The sequence below is a fragment of the Erinaceus europaeus genome, chromosome 4, assembly GCF_950295315.1.
Source record: "Erinaceus europaeus chromosome 4, mEriEur2.1, whole genome shotgun sequence".
Classification (NCBI taxonomy): domain Eukaryota; kingdom Metazoa; phylum Chordata; class Mammalia; order Eulipotyphla; family Erinaceidae; genus Erinaceus; species Erinaceus europaeus.
Genome location: NC_080165.1, coordinates 114600234 through 114615688, shown reverse-complemented (window position 1 = coordinate 114615688; position 15455 = coordinate 114600234). Strand labels below are relative to the sequence as shown.

The 15455-nt window shown below is 39.5% G+C and overlaps 1 protein-coding gene across 5 annotated transcripts in view; it reads right to left on the bottom strand.

Annotated features, from left to right (window-relative positions):
- MAP7 (microtubule associated protein 7) overlaps positions 1 to 15455 on the bottom strand; it is a 188627-nt gene that overhangs the window by 11842 nt on the left and 161330 nt on the right. For 4 of the 5 annotated variants that reach the window (XM_060190396.1, XM_060190394.1, XM_016186837.2 and 1 more), the window contains exons 9-16: positions 13780 to 13895; positions 13125 to 13405; positions 10700 to 10934; positions 9063 to 9234; positions 8724 to 8825; positions 8275 to 8325; positions 8130 to 8187; positions 6120 to 6222 (exon numbers count right to left, since the gene is read on the bottom strand). In XM_060190396.1, the coding sequence (XP_060046379.1) occupies positions 6120 to 6222; positions 8130 to 8187; positions 8275 to 8325; positions 8724 to 8825; positions 9063 to 9234; positions 10700 to 10934; positions 13125 to 13405; positions 13780 to 13895 (1118 nt within the window). The remainder of the gene's footprint in view (positions 1 to 6119; positions 6223 to 8129; positions 8188 to 8274; positions 8326 to 8723; positions 8826 to 9062; positions 9235 to 10699; positions 10935 to 13124; positions 13406 to 13779; positions 13896 to 15455) is intronic. The other variant, XM_060190393.1, reaches the window with a different exon arrangement.

Here is a 15455-nt window from a genome sequence, read left to right as displayed (position 1 = left end):
TTTAATGTTTGACAAAGGTGCCCAGACTATTAAGTGGGGAAAGCAGAGTCTCTTCAACAAATGACATTGGAAAAAATGGGTTGAAACATGCAGAAGAATGAAACTGAACCACTATATTTCACCAAATACAAAAGTAAATTCCAAGTGGATCAAGAACTTGGATGTTAGACCAGAAACTATCAGATACTTAGAGGAAAAATATTGGCAGAACTCTTTTCCGCATACATTTTAAAGACATCTTCAACGAAACAAATCCAATTACAAAGAAGACTAAGGCAAGCATAAACCTATGGGACTACATCAAATTAAAAAGCTTCTTCACAGCAAAAGAAACCACTACCGGGAGTCAGGTGGTAGTGCAGCGGGTTAAGCACACGTGGTGCAAAGCGCAAGGACCGGTGTAAGGATCCTGGTTCGAGCGCCCGGCTCCCCACCTGCAGGGGAGTCGCTTCACAGGTGGTGAGGAAGGTCTGCAGGTGTCTGTCTTTCTCTCCCCTTCTCTGTCTTCCCCTCCACTCTCCATTTCTCTCTGTCCTATCCAGCAACAAAGACATCAATAACAATAATAATAACTAAAACAATAAAACAATAAGGGCAATAAAAAGAGAAAATGAATAAATAAATATAAAAAAAAATAGAAACCACTACCCAAACCAAGAGACCCCTCACAGAATGGGAGAAGATCATGAAAAAACGCTCCAAGTCTTTGATTGTCAGAGAAATGCAAATAAAGACAACAATGAGATACCACTTCACTCCTGTGAGAATGTCATACATCAGAAAAGGTAGCAGCAACAAATGCTGGAGAGGTTGTGGGGTCAAAGGAACCCTCCTGCACTGCTGGTGGGAATGCCATTTGGTCCAACCGTTGTGGAGAGCAGTCTGGAGAACTCTCAGAAGGCTAGAAATGGACCTACCCTACGACCCTGCAATTTCTCTCCTGGGGATATATCCTAAGGAATTCAACACACTCATCCAAAAAGTTATGTGTACATATATGTTCTTAACAGCACAATTTATAATAGCCAAAACCTGGGAGCAACCCAGGTGTCCAACAACAGATGAGTGGCTAAGCAAGTTGTGATATATATACACAATGGAATACTACTCAGGTGTAAAAAATGGTGACTTCTTTGTTTTCAGTCAATCTTGGATGGACCTTGAAAAATTCATGTTAAGTGAAATAAGTCAGAAACAGAAGGATGAATTTGGGATGATTTCACTCTCAGGCAGAAGTTGAAAAACAAGATCAGAAGAGCACATACAAGTAGAACCTGAACTGGAATTGGCATGTTGCACCAAAAAGACTCGGGTGGGGGTAGGGGGTTGTACTGTTATATGGAAAACTGGGAAATGTTATGCATGTACAAACTATTGTATTTACTGTCAAATGTAAAACATTAATTTCCCAATAATAAAAAAAAAACAGTTTTGCTGGGAATTCTAGAAGATAGATTGCTGACAAGTTTCATTAGCAAGAAACCACAGCAACTCTTTTGCTCTCCTTTTCCACTCAGCTGCACTCTCTTCCACAATGTCTGGCTGTAGTCCTAGACAATGGGCACACTTGTATACAGCCCTGGGATTGTGGCTGCCTCTTATTTTTCTTTAAAGTTCTCTTTAATGCTTCTACTAGGCAACCCTTTCTTACTTGGACTCCCAGGAATTAATTACTTTATTAATTTTTACCAGAGCATTGCTCATCTCTAGTTCATGGTGGTGAACTATTATGGAAAATAGAACATGGGACTGTTAGGTACCTCAGGTATGAGAGAAGGAGGTGGGGAGGAAGGAGAGAAAGAGAGAGAGAGATAGAGAGATGGAGAGAGAGAGGAGGGAGAGAGATGAGAGAGAGAAAGGTGGAGAGAAGAGAAGAGAGAGAGGATAGAGAGACAGAGAGAGTAGAGAGAGAGAGAAGACAGTAGAGAGAGAGGGAAGAGATAGGGGAGAGAGAGGAGAGAGAGCTGCAGTACTGCTTCAACACTCATGAGATGTCTCCCACTCCCCATCTGCAGTGGGGGTTACTTCACGGGTGGTGAAGCAGGTATGCAGGTATCTTTCTTTCCCTCTCTCTATCTTCCCCTCCTTTCTTGATTTCTCTCTGTCCTATCCAACAACAGCAATGGCAACAGTAACAGTACCAACAACAACAAAGGCAGTAAGAGGGGAAAAATGGCCTCCAGGAGCAGTGGATTTGTGGTACCGAGCCACAGCGATAACCCTGGAGGCAAAAAAAAAAAAAAAAAAAAAAGGGCGAGGAGACCTCGAGTGGAGGGAAGGGAGACAGAGTTGCTTTCAGGCCCAGGCCTACACATGCAGAGGACCATCAGTGATTAGCTCTTGGAATAACTCCCAGTAGGTTTATAAATTTACTTTTTGTGATGTCTGCATTAGTACTTTTGGGCTTACTGATAGCAAGTAGTACTAGCCTATGTCATAAGAACTATTGACAAATGAAAGAGGTTGAACTAAGTAGGTAAATATTGACTTAGTGCCAAGTAAAGGTCAAGTGACATCACAGTGCACTGTATAAAAAGAGATTGGAGGTTTTAAATCAATCTAAGAGTGGCAGTGAATAATCAGTATCTCATGACAGCATAAGCATCTTTAAGGCAAAAGAGTTTAGTTAGCACCATGCCAAGTTAATTTCAGAAAAATATTCTTCACAGTAAATGTCTTTTGTTTAATTTGAGTGCTCTTGGTCTAGCACTTTTATTTAAGACTTGTGATTTGTTGCTTTGGCTTTATATATGAGAAGAACTATTGTAACAAATTCAAAACTCTTTGTATAAGTAATACAAGTAATCTGTGTCTAATTTGGGGAATTTTCTGGGATTATTATTTTTTTCTTTTAAAATGATGGCACATTGTGACTTTGTTAGTCTCATTTCTATATTATGTCACAATGTCTGTATCTGACACTATTTTTTTTTTGCTATATCATTAGGTGAAATGATAGAAGACTATGCTATGTTTCTTCTGGCAATTTGATAGGGAACATCTTCCACTTATGTTTATTTCTTTTTTTAAATATTTATTTATTCACTTTTGTTGCCCTAGTTATTTTATTTTTGTTATTATTGTCACCGTTGTTGGATAGGGCAGAGAGAAATGGAGAGAGGAGGGGAAGACAGAGAGGAGGAGAGAAAGATAAACACCTGCAGACCTGCTTCACCGCCTGTGAAGCGACACTCCTGCAGGTGGGGAGCCGGGGCTTGAACAGGGATTCTTAGACAGTCCTTGCGCTTTGTGCCACCTGCGCTTAACCCACCGTGCTACCGCCCAACTCCCCTCATCTTCCACTTATGACACTACATGGGGACTGGTGAGATAATTCACAAGCACATATTTTGCCATGTGTGGTCTAGGACCTAAGAACCACATGGGAGACACTATGGCACTGGAGCTTAGGTACTGTGGTGCCTCTCTTCTCTCTCTGAATGAGAAAGTAGCCCAAAGTGGTGAAAATACAATCATGTGAGGTCCAGTTATGGGGACATAGGAAAGGACAATATTTACAACATTATTTGGATAAAGGTGGGTGACACAAGTTCATAGTGCTGCATTTTAATTATAGACTTGCTTTTCTGTGTGTGGAAAGGCTAAAAGACAACTGAAGGTTGTTATTTATACCATTTTCACAGTAAAATTATATTTCAGGTAACTACTCAGTAATTAATTTCTTGATGATTTTACCACTGAGAAGAGTCAGCCTAGTTCCCAAGAATAAATGTTTTATATGAAAGTGAAAAGAATACAATTTTACTTCATATACGTAAAGTTATATAATATACAAAATTATGTAGTAAATTTATTCAAAATAACTAAAATCTTAAGTCAATGAAATACTAAACCTCCTTTTCCCTATAATAATAGGATTTGCTCTGCAGTACTCTTTTTTTTTAATTTTAATTTTTTGGCTTCCAGGGTTATTGCTTGGGGCTCAGTGCCTGCACTATGAATCCACTGCTCCTGGAGGCCATTTTTCCCATTTTGTTGCACTTATTGTCACTATTATTATTACTGCTGTTGTTGTTGGATAGGGCAGAGAAATGGAGACAGGAGGGGAAGGCAGAGAAGGGGAGAGAAAGAGAACCCTCAGACCTGCTTCACCACCCATGAAGCAAACCCCTGCAGGTGGGGGAGTCAGAGGCTTGCACCAGGATCCTTACACAGGTCCTTGCTCTTTGTGTCATGTGCACTTAACCCACGGTGCTACCATCCAACCCCTCTGTGGTACTTTTTAATTTTACCTATTTAGGATAGAGATGAAGAGAAGAGGGAGAAAGAACAGGAGTTAGAAGCCAGGGGGCAGGCTCTGGGGCCAGGCCCTGAAGGCTCTTGGAAAAAAAAAAGAGACACCTGCAGCACTGTTTCACCACTCAAGAAGCTTCTCCCTTGTAGTTGGGATCTGGGGTTTGAACTCTATGGTACTTTTTATTCTTTCTAAAAATCTTTGAAGTCAATGAATTCAATATCAAGAATTAAAGCAGTTTTGAATAAGTGTTATATATATATATATATATATATATATATATATATATATATATATATATATATATATATATAGTTTTTGCCTCCAGGGTTATTGCTGGGGCTCAGTGCTGCCACTATGAATCTACCAGTCCTGGTGGCTGTTTTTACACACACACACACACACACACACACACACACACACACACACACACACACGGCCATTTTATTCAATAGGACAAAGAAATTGAGAAGGGAGCGGAAGATTGAGAGGGAGAGAGAAAGATAGACACCTGCACACCTGCTTCACTGCCTGAGGCTCTGAGGTCCTAGGTTTAATCAGAGAGAGAGAGAGAGAGAGAGAGAGAGAAAGAGTATATAATGGAAGCATTTAAAGTTGGGCTTACATAGTGCTAACTGATTAAAAAGAACATTTATGTTTATCTAGATTCAGAAAATAAAAGTGATAGCTAAAATTCTTGAATGCTATCACAACCATTTCTACAAGTTCTCCATGACCGAACTGTTAGGCAGAGCTGTAATCCCCCCCAAACCCCCCACCCCCCCACCCCGCCAGCTTTGAGAGTGCGTATATGATGACTGCAGGTATAAGTGGAAGAAAAGAGAAAAATCAGTCTTTCCTCAACCTATACCTTTCTTCTTTGATTATTATTCAATAACTATTTGATTCTTCAGTAAGAAGCCCTGCTACAATAATGTAACATGAAAGTACTGTTATCAAAATAATTTTTACTATGGAATAAATCTCTATGTTAATATAAATTATGTATGGTAAAAATACAGTTATGTTAAAGGGTGTGATTATGGTTCAGATTAGGTTAAATATATCCAAGGAAAAATGAGTTAGTCCCTATAATCTTTTTGTATTAATTAATTAATTTATTTATTGCCTCCAGGGTTGTTGCTGGCGCTCAGTACTTGCACCATAAATCTACTGCTCCTGGAGACCATTCCCCCGCCCTTTTGTTGCCCTTATTATTGTAGCCTTATTGTAGTCATTATTATTGTTGTTGATGTCATCTTTGTTGGATAGGACAGAGAGAAAAGGAGAGAGGAGGGGAAGACAGAGAGGGGAAGAGAAAGACAGACACCAGCAGACCTGCTTCACTGCCTGTGAAGCGACTCCCCTGCAGGTGGGGAGCCGGGCCGGGATCCTTTTGCCGGTCCTTGAGCTTTGCGCCACGTGCGCTTAAACTGCTGTGCTACCGCCAGACCCCCTCCCCCCATAATCTTTAATAGTCACATTAAAACCTTACCACCAAAGATTCTTGAAAATAAGCATTTTCCTTTTCTCAAGGTACAGAATTACTAGTTCTACTGACAACTATTTAACCCCCCCAAAAAATTAATTATAGTGGTGAAAACTTGAAATTTCCCTTAGGTCAGTATATCCTAATAGAAATATGAGTAAAAGTGGTAGTCTATTTTGCACTAATGTGTGCCAGTAATAAAAGACCCAGCTGTATGATGGCAGAGGACCTAGTGAGAGTTGCATTGTTATGTGGAAAACTGGGAAATGTTATGCATGTACAAACTTGTATTTACTGTTGACTGTAAAACATTAATTCCCCCAATAAAGAAATAAAAGTAAATAAATGAGTGAAAGACCCAGTTGTTTAACTTACCTCTCCACAATTACTTTTGATTGGTCTAAGGTAAGTATATGTGGGCAGGCTTCTGGTTCTCCACTTCCTGGAGAATTTGTCACACTTGGAAGTGCAGATACTGCTATGGAGAGCAAATAAGAGAGAACAAAGGATTATTACTACTCTTTTGGTGGTGTTATTTACCAATTATGTGACTTGGATAAGTCACAGACTCTATGCCTCAGTTTTCTTATGATGTCATAGGCAACTAAGAAGATTAAATATATTAATATACATAATCAGAACTACACATTCTAAGGGTAGAAATCACTATAGTCATTATTTTCACTGGTTTATATTATAGCACTGGTCAAAAAGTATGTACATTGAAATGAAAGTAACTGATAAAGATAACATTATGCCGATTTGATCAGGCTTATATGGACCATCTTTAATGAAGGATTTGGAGTAGATTACCATGAAACATTTTATTTTGCCTCCAGGGTTACCGCTGGGACTTGATGCCGATGCCAGCACTATGAATCCTCTGCTCCTGGAGGCTATTTTTCCTTTTTATTTTTGGTTGTTGCCCTTGTTGTGGTTGTTATTGTTGTTATAGCTGTTGTTGTTATTGGAAAGGACAGAGAGAAATCGAGAGAGTTGGGGAAGACAGAGAGGAGGAGAGAAAGATAGACATCTGCAGACCTGCTTCACCATTTGTGAAGCGATCCCCCCCCAGCAGGTGGGGAGTTGGGGGCTCGAACCATGATCCTTAAGCTGGTACTTGCACTTTGTGCCATGTGCGCTTAACCCACTGCACTACTGCCCAACCCCCCACAGAATACTTTTTTTTTTTTTAGTAATAACAAGCATTTATTTTTTGCTTGTTGGGGTTTTGCACCTGTGTGATTCCACAGTTCCCAGAAGAAATTTTTTTCTTTTTATTTCAGATAAAGACAGGGTGGGGTGGGGTTAGGGGATGAAGAAAAGAGAAACACAAAGAAAAAACACTACTCCACTGTTTATGAAGTTATCTCTGGTTCAGATGTTTTCAGACAGCTCAAACCTGAGTCTCTGCATATGGTAAAACATGCATTCAGCTAGGTGAGCTATCTTCTGACCCAACAAATATATTTTTAAAATTTTTATTAGTGATTTAATAACAACAAGATTGTAAGGTAAAGGGGGTCTAATTTCATACAGTTCCCTGGACCAGAGTTGCACGTAACCACCCCCTCCATTGGAAACTTCCCTATTCTTTATCCCTCTGGGAGTATGGACCAAAATTCTTATGGGGTGCAGATGGTAGGGGGTCTGGCTTCTGTAATTGCTTCTCTGCTGGACATGGACCCAACAAATATTTTTAAAAAATATTAGTAAGAGTCACACTTTAAATTATAGAAGTTTCATGAATGGAAGTCCACAGTAAATTGTATCTACTGTGCCACCCTATTATTTAATATTATATGAGTTCCAGTTTAAATTAAAAATATGGAAGACAGACTCTAAAGTGCAGGATTATTTATTACTTACAGTTTTGTAAGTCTTCAGGTAGGGAAATTTATGGCAGTTTATGGTTTCAACTTGATATGAGAATAACTGAAATAATTTCAATGAATTGTAACTTATTAGCCTAACCAAATTAAACTTCCAGAGGTACAAACCCTAATAACTAAAGTTTAGATGTTTTTATGGGGTCTTTTCCTCTATCTTCTTCTTTTTTATAAATATTTTTGAATATTTTTATTATCTTTATTTATTGGAAAGAAATAGCCAGAAATCTAGAGGGAAGGGGGTGATAGAGGAGAAGAGAGACATCTGCAGCACTGCTTTGTTTGTGAAGCTTTCCCCCTGTAGGTGGGGACTGGGGGCTCAAACCTGGGTCCTTGTGCACTGTAACCTGTGCTCTCAACCAGGTGCGCCACCACCTGGCCCCTCTCTCTATTTTCTTTATCTAAAAAGGCTGGTCTAAAGTTGTGAAGCCCTGACAAAGACAAAAGAATAAGAAAATGATCATTTGACTTGATTTTAGTTCTTTGAAATCAATACCTGTTCCTCCGGTGGGAACTCCCTTGGCTATGTCTCCATTTCTCTGATCAACAGTTTTCTACCAAAGGGAAAAAACAGTCTTCTTAATGTTAAAGTTAACAAGTGAAGATAAGAAAGAATCATTAAGAATTGACCACCTTAGTACCTTATCCATAGCTTCAGTTCTTCTGGTTCTTTTCATAATCTCTTCAAGTCGCTACAAGAAAGGCAGAATTAAACAAAAAGATCAACTATAGACAGAAAAAGCTTGCCTGGCAAATTTCACTGACTAAACAAAGAGCAGATCACTAAAACATGTCTGTTATTTTGGGAAAATATAATACCCACTGCTTTGTCTTAATTGATGTTATTCAACAAAGTTGGAAATAGCTTACGTCATGAATTGAAAGGAGCTGTATTTTTTGAAGGCTGAAACATAAAGAACGATTTCTCTGGAGATTAGTATTAATACTGTCAGCTATTTCAGTTAATCTCAAATGAGTATCACACTTATGTTTTCTGATGATAGTAACTTATTTCTTGGTTTTTGGATAGCTTTCAGTCAAGGAGAGAATCAGAATAATGTCTTAGGCTTCTTCTGTTAGATGCAACTACCTTCTTTCTCTCCAAACGTTCCTGTTCTTCCCTCTGAAAATGTTTTTCTCGTTCCTGCCGGGCCCTCTCTGCTTCTTCACGAACACGAGCGTCTTCTTCTTTCTGAAAACAAAATGTCAGCATTTACTTCTTAGAAACAGGCTGGCTTTGTAGTCAGAGATGTAGGCAAGATGGCAGACAGAGAATGGAGATGGTATGGAAAATGAAGACAAGCACAAACCACAGAGTACATGTAACAATACAATGAACATTTTTTCTTTGCTCATATGTGATATGCCTCTTTCTCAGCCAAGAGATTGCACTGTGATGCTTATCATAAGCAAACACAGAGACCCCTACCTGTTTCTGAATGCGTCCCATCTCCTCCTGCTCCCGACGTTCCTGCTCTTCTGCTTGACGTAACAGCTGTGCTTCTTTCTCTTGGGCCTGCTCAGCTTCTAGCCACTTGGACTCCTCTTCCCTGCGAGATCTTTCTTCAGCCACCTTTTGGGCTAATTCTTCTCTCTTTTGTCTGGACAAAGATAAAAGCATAACAAAGATATAGATGAAAGTTCCTAGAGGCAGAGCTGAGTTACTGATTACTACAAGGACAGTTTGTTCAAAAGTTTGACAGAAAAATCTCCAAATAGATGCATTCAACATATTCAGGGACAAATTGTAAAGTCTCTCTTTTTCTTTCTCTCTCTCTCTCACACACACACATATATTTTTCATTTTCTCAAACAGTGGTAAGAAGACACAAAATGTACCCACCCATATCTTGTGAAAAGCTAGCACTTTTTTCCCCCCCTTTTTAAAGGATCTTCAACTGAGCTATCTTTAAAGGTTAAGTCTTGTTTACTTCAACAATATGAATTTTTAGTGACAAACTTGAAGCCAGGAAAGGAAAATCTTTGCAAACAAATAATAAATGTTAAATGTTCTGTCACAAGACAGGAGGAAGTTGGTTCACACAGGCTCCTTACTGGGAATAAGAACTGCTCCCAACATCCAAGATGGCAACCAAACATGAGGGCCTATGATCCTTTACTTAAGGTATAGTTTGTATTGACATTAACCTTGTAAGTCCCAGAAAGAGATTAACCAAACAAATCTTTGGCATACTGTCTTGGCAGGCAATCATTGGATCCATGACAATTTCACCCAGTTACCCTGGGAGAAGTTCTATCTTAAAAAGAAAATGTGAGGGAGTCGGGCTGTAGCGCAGTGAGTTAAGTGCAGGTGGCGCAAAGCACAAGGACCAGCATAAGGATCCCGGTTCGAACCCGGCTCCCCACCTGCAGGGGAGTCGCTTCAGAGGCGGTGAAGCAGGTCTGCAGGTGTCTATCTTTCTCTTCCCCTCTCTGTCTTCCCCTCCTCTCTCCATTTCTCTCTGTCCTATCCAACAATGACAACAACAATAATAACTACAACAATAAAACAACAAGGGCAGCAAAAGGGAATAAATAAATAAAATAAATATTAAAAAAAAAATTTAAAAAAAGAAAATGTGAACTTTTAAATACTTTATTATTATTTAAAAGTTATCCAGACATCCCAGGTTTAAAATAATTAGAAAGATAATGAAGAAACATGAAGCTTAGAGGTATGTAAGTGAAAAGAAATCTGATTTCACTATCACACTACTATATGGTGATAATTATGTAAATACAAACATGTATATTTATGTATGAATGACTATACTTCTGTACACTGCTGAGAGACTAGGAAAGATTACCCCAAACACAGATAATTACTGAAACATATGTGTTGCTATAAGATTATGGATAAATTTTTCTTTAAATCTTTCTGTATCAATCTTCTGATACTGTCATTATAAGAAAATGTGATTTAGAAAGGTCATTTAATGATCAGAGGTCAAGAATAATTCTAATGCAACTGATTCACCATCATTACTACTACCTCAGACTCAGTAATTCAAGGCATCACTAGGATACCACTGACATGTTGCTGAGTAAGTAATATGCCTCTTTTACCTTTCCAACTCTTCCTTCTCTTTCTTCTCCCTTTCTTCCTTTTCTCTCTGCTCTCGGGCCAGCCGTCTCTTTTCAGCAAGTAGTCTCGTGGCCTCTTCTGGGTCAGTGGTACCTGCAGAAGTCTTAGGAGGAGCACTGGCAGTCACAGTGGGTGACGGGATTGGGATCGATGTGGGGGCTGGGATGGAGGGTGGACTGGAGGCTGGGACTGGAGCTGGGGCTGTAGTTGGAGCAGCTGTACAAACAGGTACAAGGAGAAAACCAATTGGAAACAAAACCCAAAGAATAAAACAAAAACTAGCATTCCCCACACCCCAGACCTAGAATTCATCATTATAAAAAGAAAGGGAATGTTTATTACTGTGTGTTCTCACGGCTTCACTGTATTCTGTCTGTAACCAAGCAACAGATAACAAAAAGCTACATGTGTAAAATGAGACATCCAACAAAGCTGACACTGTCACCAAGTCTAATTTTTATACAAGTTAAATCAGTTAGCAACATATATTGAATGTGTACTGAGTACAGAGCCCTATGTTGGGTTCCGTGGGAAGATATACTGTAAGCTGAACAAAAAGATAAAATCTTTCATTTGCCTTTCATTGCACTACAGAAAAAAATTCTTTAGTGACTATCCAATACTTGAAGATTAAAGCCTTTCTGTGACCATCTTCAACATACATGCCACCAGTTTCGATTCAAGCTGGGAAGATTACACCCAATCAAGAGGACCCTTTTGTTGGATCTACCCAGATCGGCCTCAGGATCTGAGATCATAGGAGCCAAGGGCATCTTCAGTACTTCTTAGCCATCTCAAACTTAAAAAAAAAAAAAATTCTCTTTTGTTGCCCTTGTTGTTTTATTGTTGTAGTTATTATTGTTGTTGTTGATGTCATCATTGTTGGATAGGACAGAGAGAAATGGAGAGAGGAGGGGAAGACAGAGAGGGGGAGAGAAAGACAGACACCTGTAGACCTGCTTCATCGCCTGTGAAGTGACTTTTCTGCAGGTGGGGAGCCGGGGGCTCGAACTGGGATCCTTACTCCGGTCCTTGTGCTTTGTGCCACTTGCGGTTAACCCGCTGTGCTACCGCCCAACTCCCAGCCATCTCAGACTTTTACTGTCAGTCCTGATGCCAAGAGACAAGATAACGATCTCTGGCATTTGACTACTTCACAAACTCCTTTGAAGATTTATATTTCTCCTTTTGCTCCTACAAAACCTTTTATACCCTCTAGGATTCTTTGGCCTTTTTAACTCACTCTTTCCAGCCAAACAAACACTAGACTTTCCAAATATTATTACTTGCTATGAGTCATCTATTTTTTCTTTCTTCCTATACTCTACCATCAAGTTATGAAGAAGAAACTTTTGAATGAGAACAATCTCTAATAAATGATGTTGAATCTCTACTTTCAAGTGAATTTCATCTTAAAATAATATCTTGTCAGCCTGGCAGAGATGAGACCAACTGAATCTTTTGGAGAAAATCCTGACTTCTGTCAAACACATAAGATAAACCTGTGGTCCTTAAACTAATGTATGCACTAAACCAGTCACTCTGAATTTTTATTGGCAGTTTTTCACAGCACTCTACCGATGAGCTTATTATCTCTATTGTCTCTGGGTCCACGACAAATTCTTATTAAGTAGGTCTGCAGTAAGACCAGGTGGTTTGAAACATTACAAATGTGGTGGTATAGACTATCTCCACAATGTCTTTGAAAATTTCTCCTTTAAAAGGTGGAGATTAACTCTATCCTCTAGTGTGTAACCTGAATCTGTGACTTGCCTCTAATGTACAGAATATTACAGAAATGGTGACTTCTGGGAATGAGTGCAAAAGACACTGTGAATCTCTTGTGATCCCTTTTCTCAGGATCATTCACTCTAGGAGAAGTCAACAGACAAGCTGTGAGACAATCAAGCAACCCTATGGAGTGATTCACATGCCATGAAATGAAGGCAACTTTCCAAAAGCCATGTCCATGAGTGTCCTTTTAACCATCCAGAAAACTTCCTCTTCAACTCCTGAACCAAGAATCTGTGTGATGCTGTAATCATTGTGGATGGAGGCTACAAAGTTTTGAAACATTAGTCATACAGTAGTAACTAAGGACTCTGAAGCAAGTGTTTTGAATACTACATTCTGTAAAACATTGTATTTGGTGAATAAATGTAATCAGAAGCCATGCCTGTACTAATAATATACTGTGGCCCTACCAGTAGCCTACTAGATTCATGATTACATTTTCTTTTAGAGTAGTATCCATAAGAAAATGTCTATAAATTAGTCTCAGAGTAAAACTTGCAAATCCCCACTAAGGGGAAAAAATGGGTAAGTAAAAACAGCACAGGAGAAAAGGGGAGTGTGAAGAAAAAGAGTAAATAATTTATATTCCATCACAGGCCAGTTGATTCTTACCAGGGGCCATCTCTGGTTCAACAGGGGTCCCCTCTTCAACTGTGGCTTCTTCTACCTTTGCTAAAGGTGCTCTGCACTTTAGTGAGGGCTCATTGGCAATTTTCTGAAGTTCCTTGTCTGAGTCTTTTCTCTCAGTGTCTACTCTGACTTCTCTCTTGAGAGGGCGGATGTTGCCAGGAGAAGGAGGCCGCATCTGAGCAGTAGATTTGACTGATCCAGGAAGCAAGGAGGATGTTGGTCTAGGTGTGCCAGGCAAATGAGGCATGGACTTGGATGGGAGCCTGGGCAGTAAACAAATTCAAAGGAAAATGACATGTCAGATTGGGCTTTATGGAACATCAATACGAATAATAAATAAAGCTTAGCTATGGATGTTAAGTAGCAAATGTAGAAATACCACTTTAGAGATTTATTCCAGTTTCTTTCTGGAAGAATGTCATCCCATAAGGTAAGGCCAAACCAAGGGGGAGAATAGTTTCATTTGTTCCTTTTTTTTTCCTTCTTCTTTTTTTTAAACTAGCGCCTGCTTATGGTGGTATGAGAGATAGAACTTGGGACTTTTGAACCAGGCATCACCATTATGCTATCTCCCTTGCCTGGGTTGTTTCTAATTCTCGAACACAGGACTACCTAGTTAGTCCCATATTTTACTTACCAAAGTCGGGAGGAAGCTGGTGATCTTGCTTTGGGATTAGATGGAGACAGAGCCCTTCGAATGCCAGATGTGAGATGAAAGGGTATGTTTTCTCTTTCTCTCTCTCTTTTAAAGCCCTAAATTTAGAGAAATGCAATATTAGATTTTCTTTTTTTCATCCCTTCTCTTTTGTTCACTTCAGTATCTCTTCAAAAAGTGTATTTTCTCTCTCCATTTTCTTTATAGCAGCTTAGGTAGTTGATGGATTGTGCTGGAGTTAGGGAAAAACATCTAAGTGTCTGACAATAAAGTAGTCACCCCTTACCTCATACATTCTAAGAAACTCAGACGATGCCTGAAACCTCAGACAGAATTGAACTATATACACACTATATTTTTACTTACATATGTGAATTTGAATTAGGCACAGCAAAAGACTAGCAACAATAATAAAAAAATCACAGTAGTACACTTGGTGTATGTGGTTTCTCAAAAATCTAATTTTACTTATTTAGTCATTTATTTAATTTTAATTGCCACCAGGGTTATTGCTGGGACTTAATGCCTGAACTGTGGATTCAGTGCTCCCAGAGACTATTTACTTTTCCTTTCTTTTATTGATAGAGATGGAGAGAAATTGAATGGGAAGAAGGAGATAGATAGAAAGAGAAACACCTTGGGAGTCGGGTGGTAGCACAATGGGTTAAGCGCAGGTGGCACAAAGCACAAGGACTGGTATGAGGATCCCAGTTCGAGCCCCCGGCTCCCCACCTGCAGGTGGTGAAACAGATCTGTAGGTGTCTATCTTTCTCTCCCCTTCTCTGTCTTCCCCTCCTCTCTCCATTTCTCTCTGTCCTATTCAACAATGATGACATCAACAACAACAATAACTACAACAATAAAAACAAGGTCAACAAAAGGGAATAAATAAATATTAAGAAAAAAAAAAAAGAGAGAGAAACACCTGCAGCACTGCTTCACTACCTGATGCCCTCCACCCTGACCCTGCAGGTAGGGACTCGGGCCTTGCACATTACAATGTGTGCCCTCTACCTGATACACCAGCCTCATCTTAAAAAAAATCTTATTGTTTGTAAGTTTTCAGATCATCTTGATGGCAGGTGTGTGAAAGTGCAGAAAGCAAAACTGCAGATAAGAAGTGGCTACTGTATTCATTGTCTTCCTGGAATTTCTAAATGCAGTAAATGGAGGCTGAGACTGTGAAGAGCTTCACAGGTGTGTGCAAGTTTTGCATCAGTAGCAGATGCATAAACATTCTTTGTCCCATTGCTGGTCCCAGAAGGCAGGAGGTCGAGTCTCATGGAGCAGCTGCAGTTCTTGGGTAACAGAAGCAGCAGCTATTATATAGGACTCTCCTGACAGGCATACAGAATAGCAGCCAGATCTCTGGCAGATCCAGGGAGGAAGGCCCAAGGGAGGTTGGAGTTAAGTACATAATACAGCTCCCCCCCCCCCTCTTCTTTCTTCCCTTTTTTCAAAACATTTTAATTTAGCTGAATCAGATCAAGGGGTGATTTGAACGGGAGAATAAGGTAGACTATGGTGTGGAGGGTTTGGCAATAAATTTCATCTGCATTTTGATAAGATGGGTATCTGGGAGTAAGCTTACATGAAAGTATATACACTTTAAAAATAGCCTTCTTTTTGTTAAAGTGTTACAGAAACCTATTTTTTTT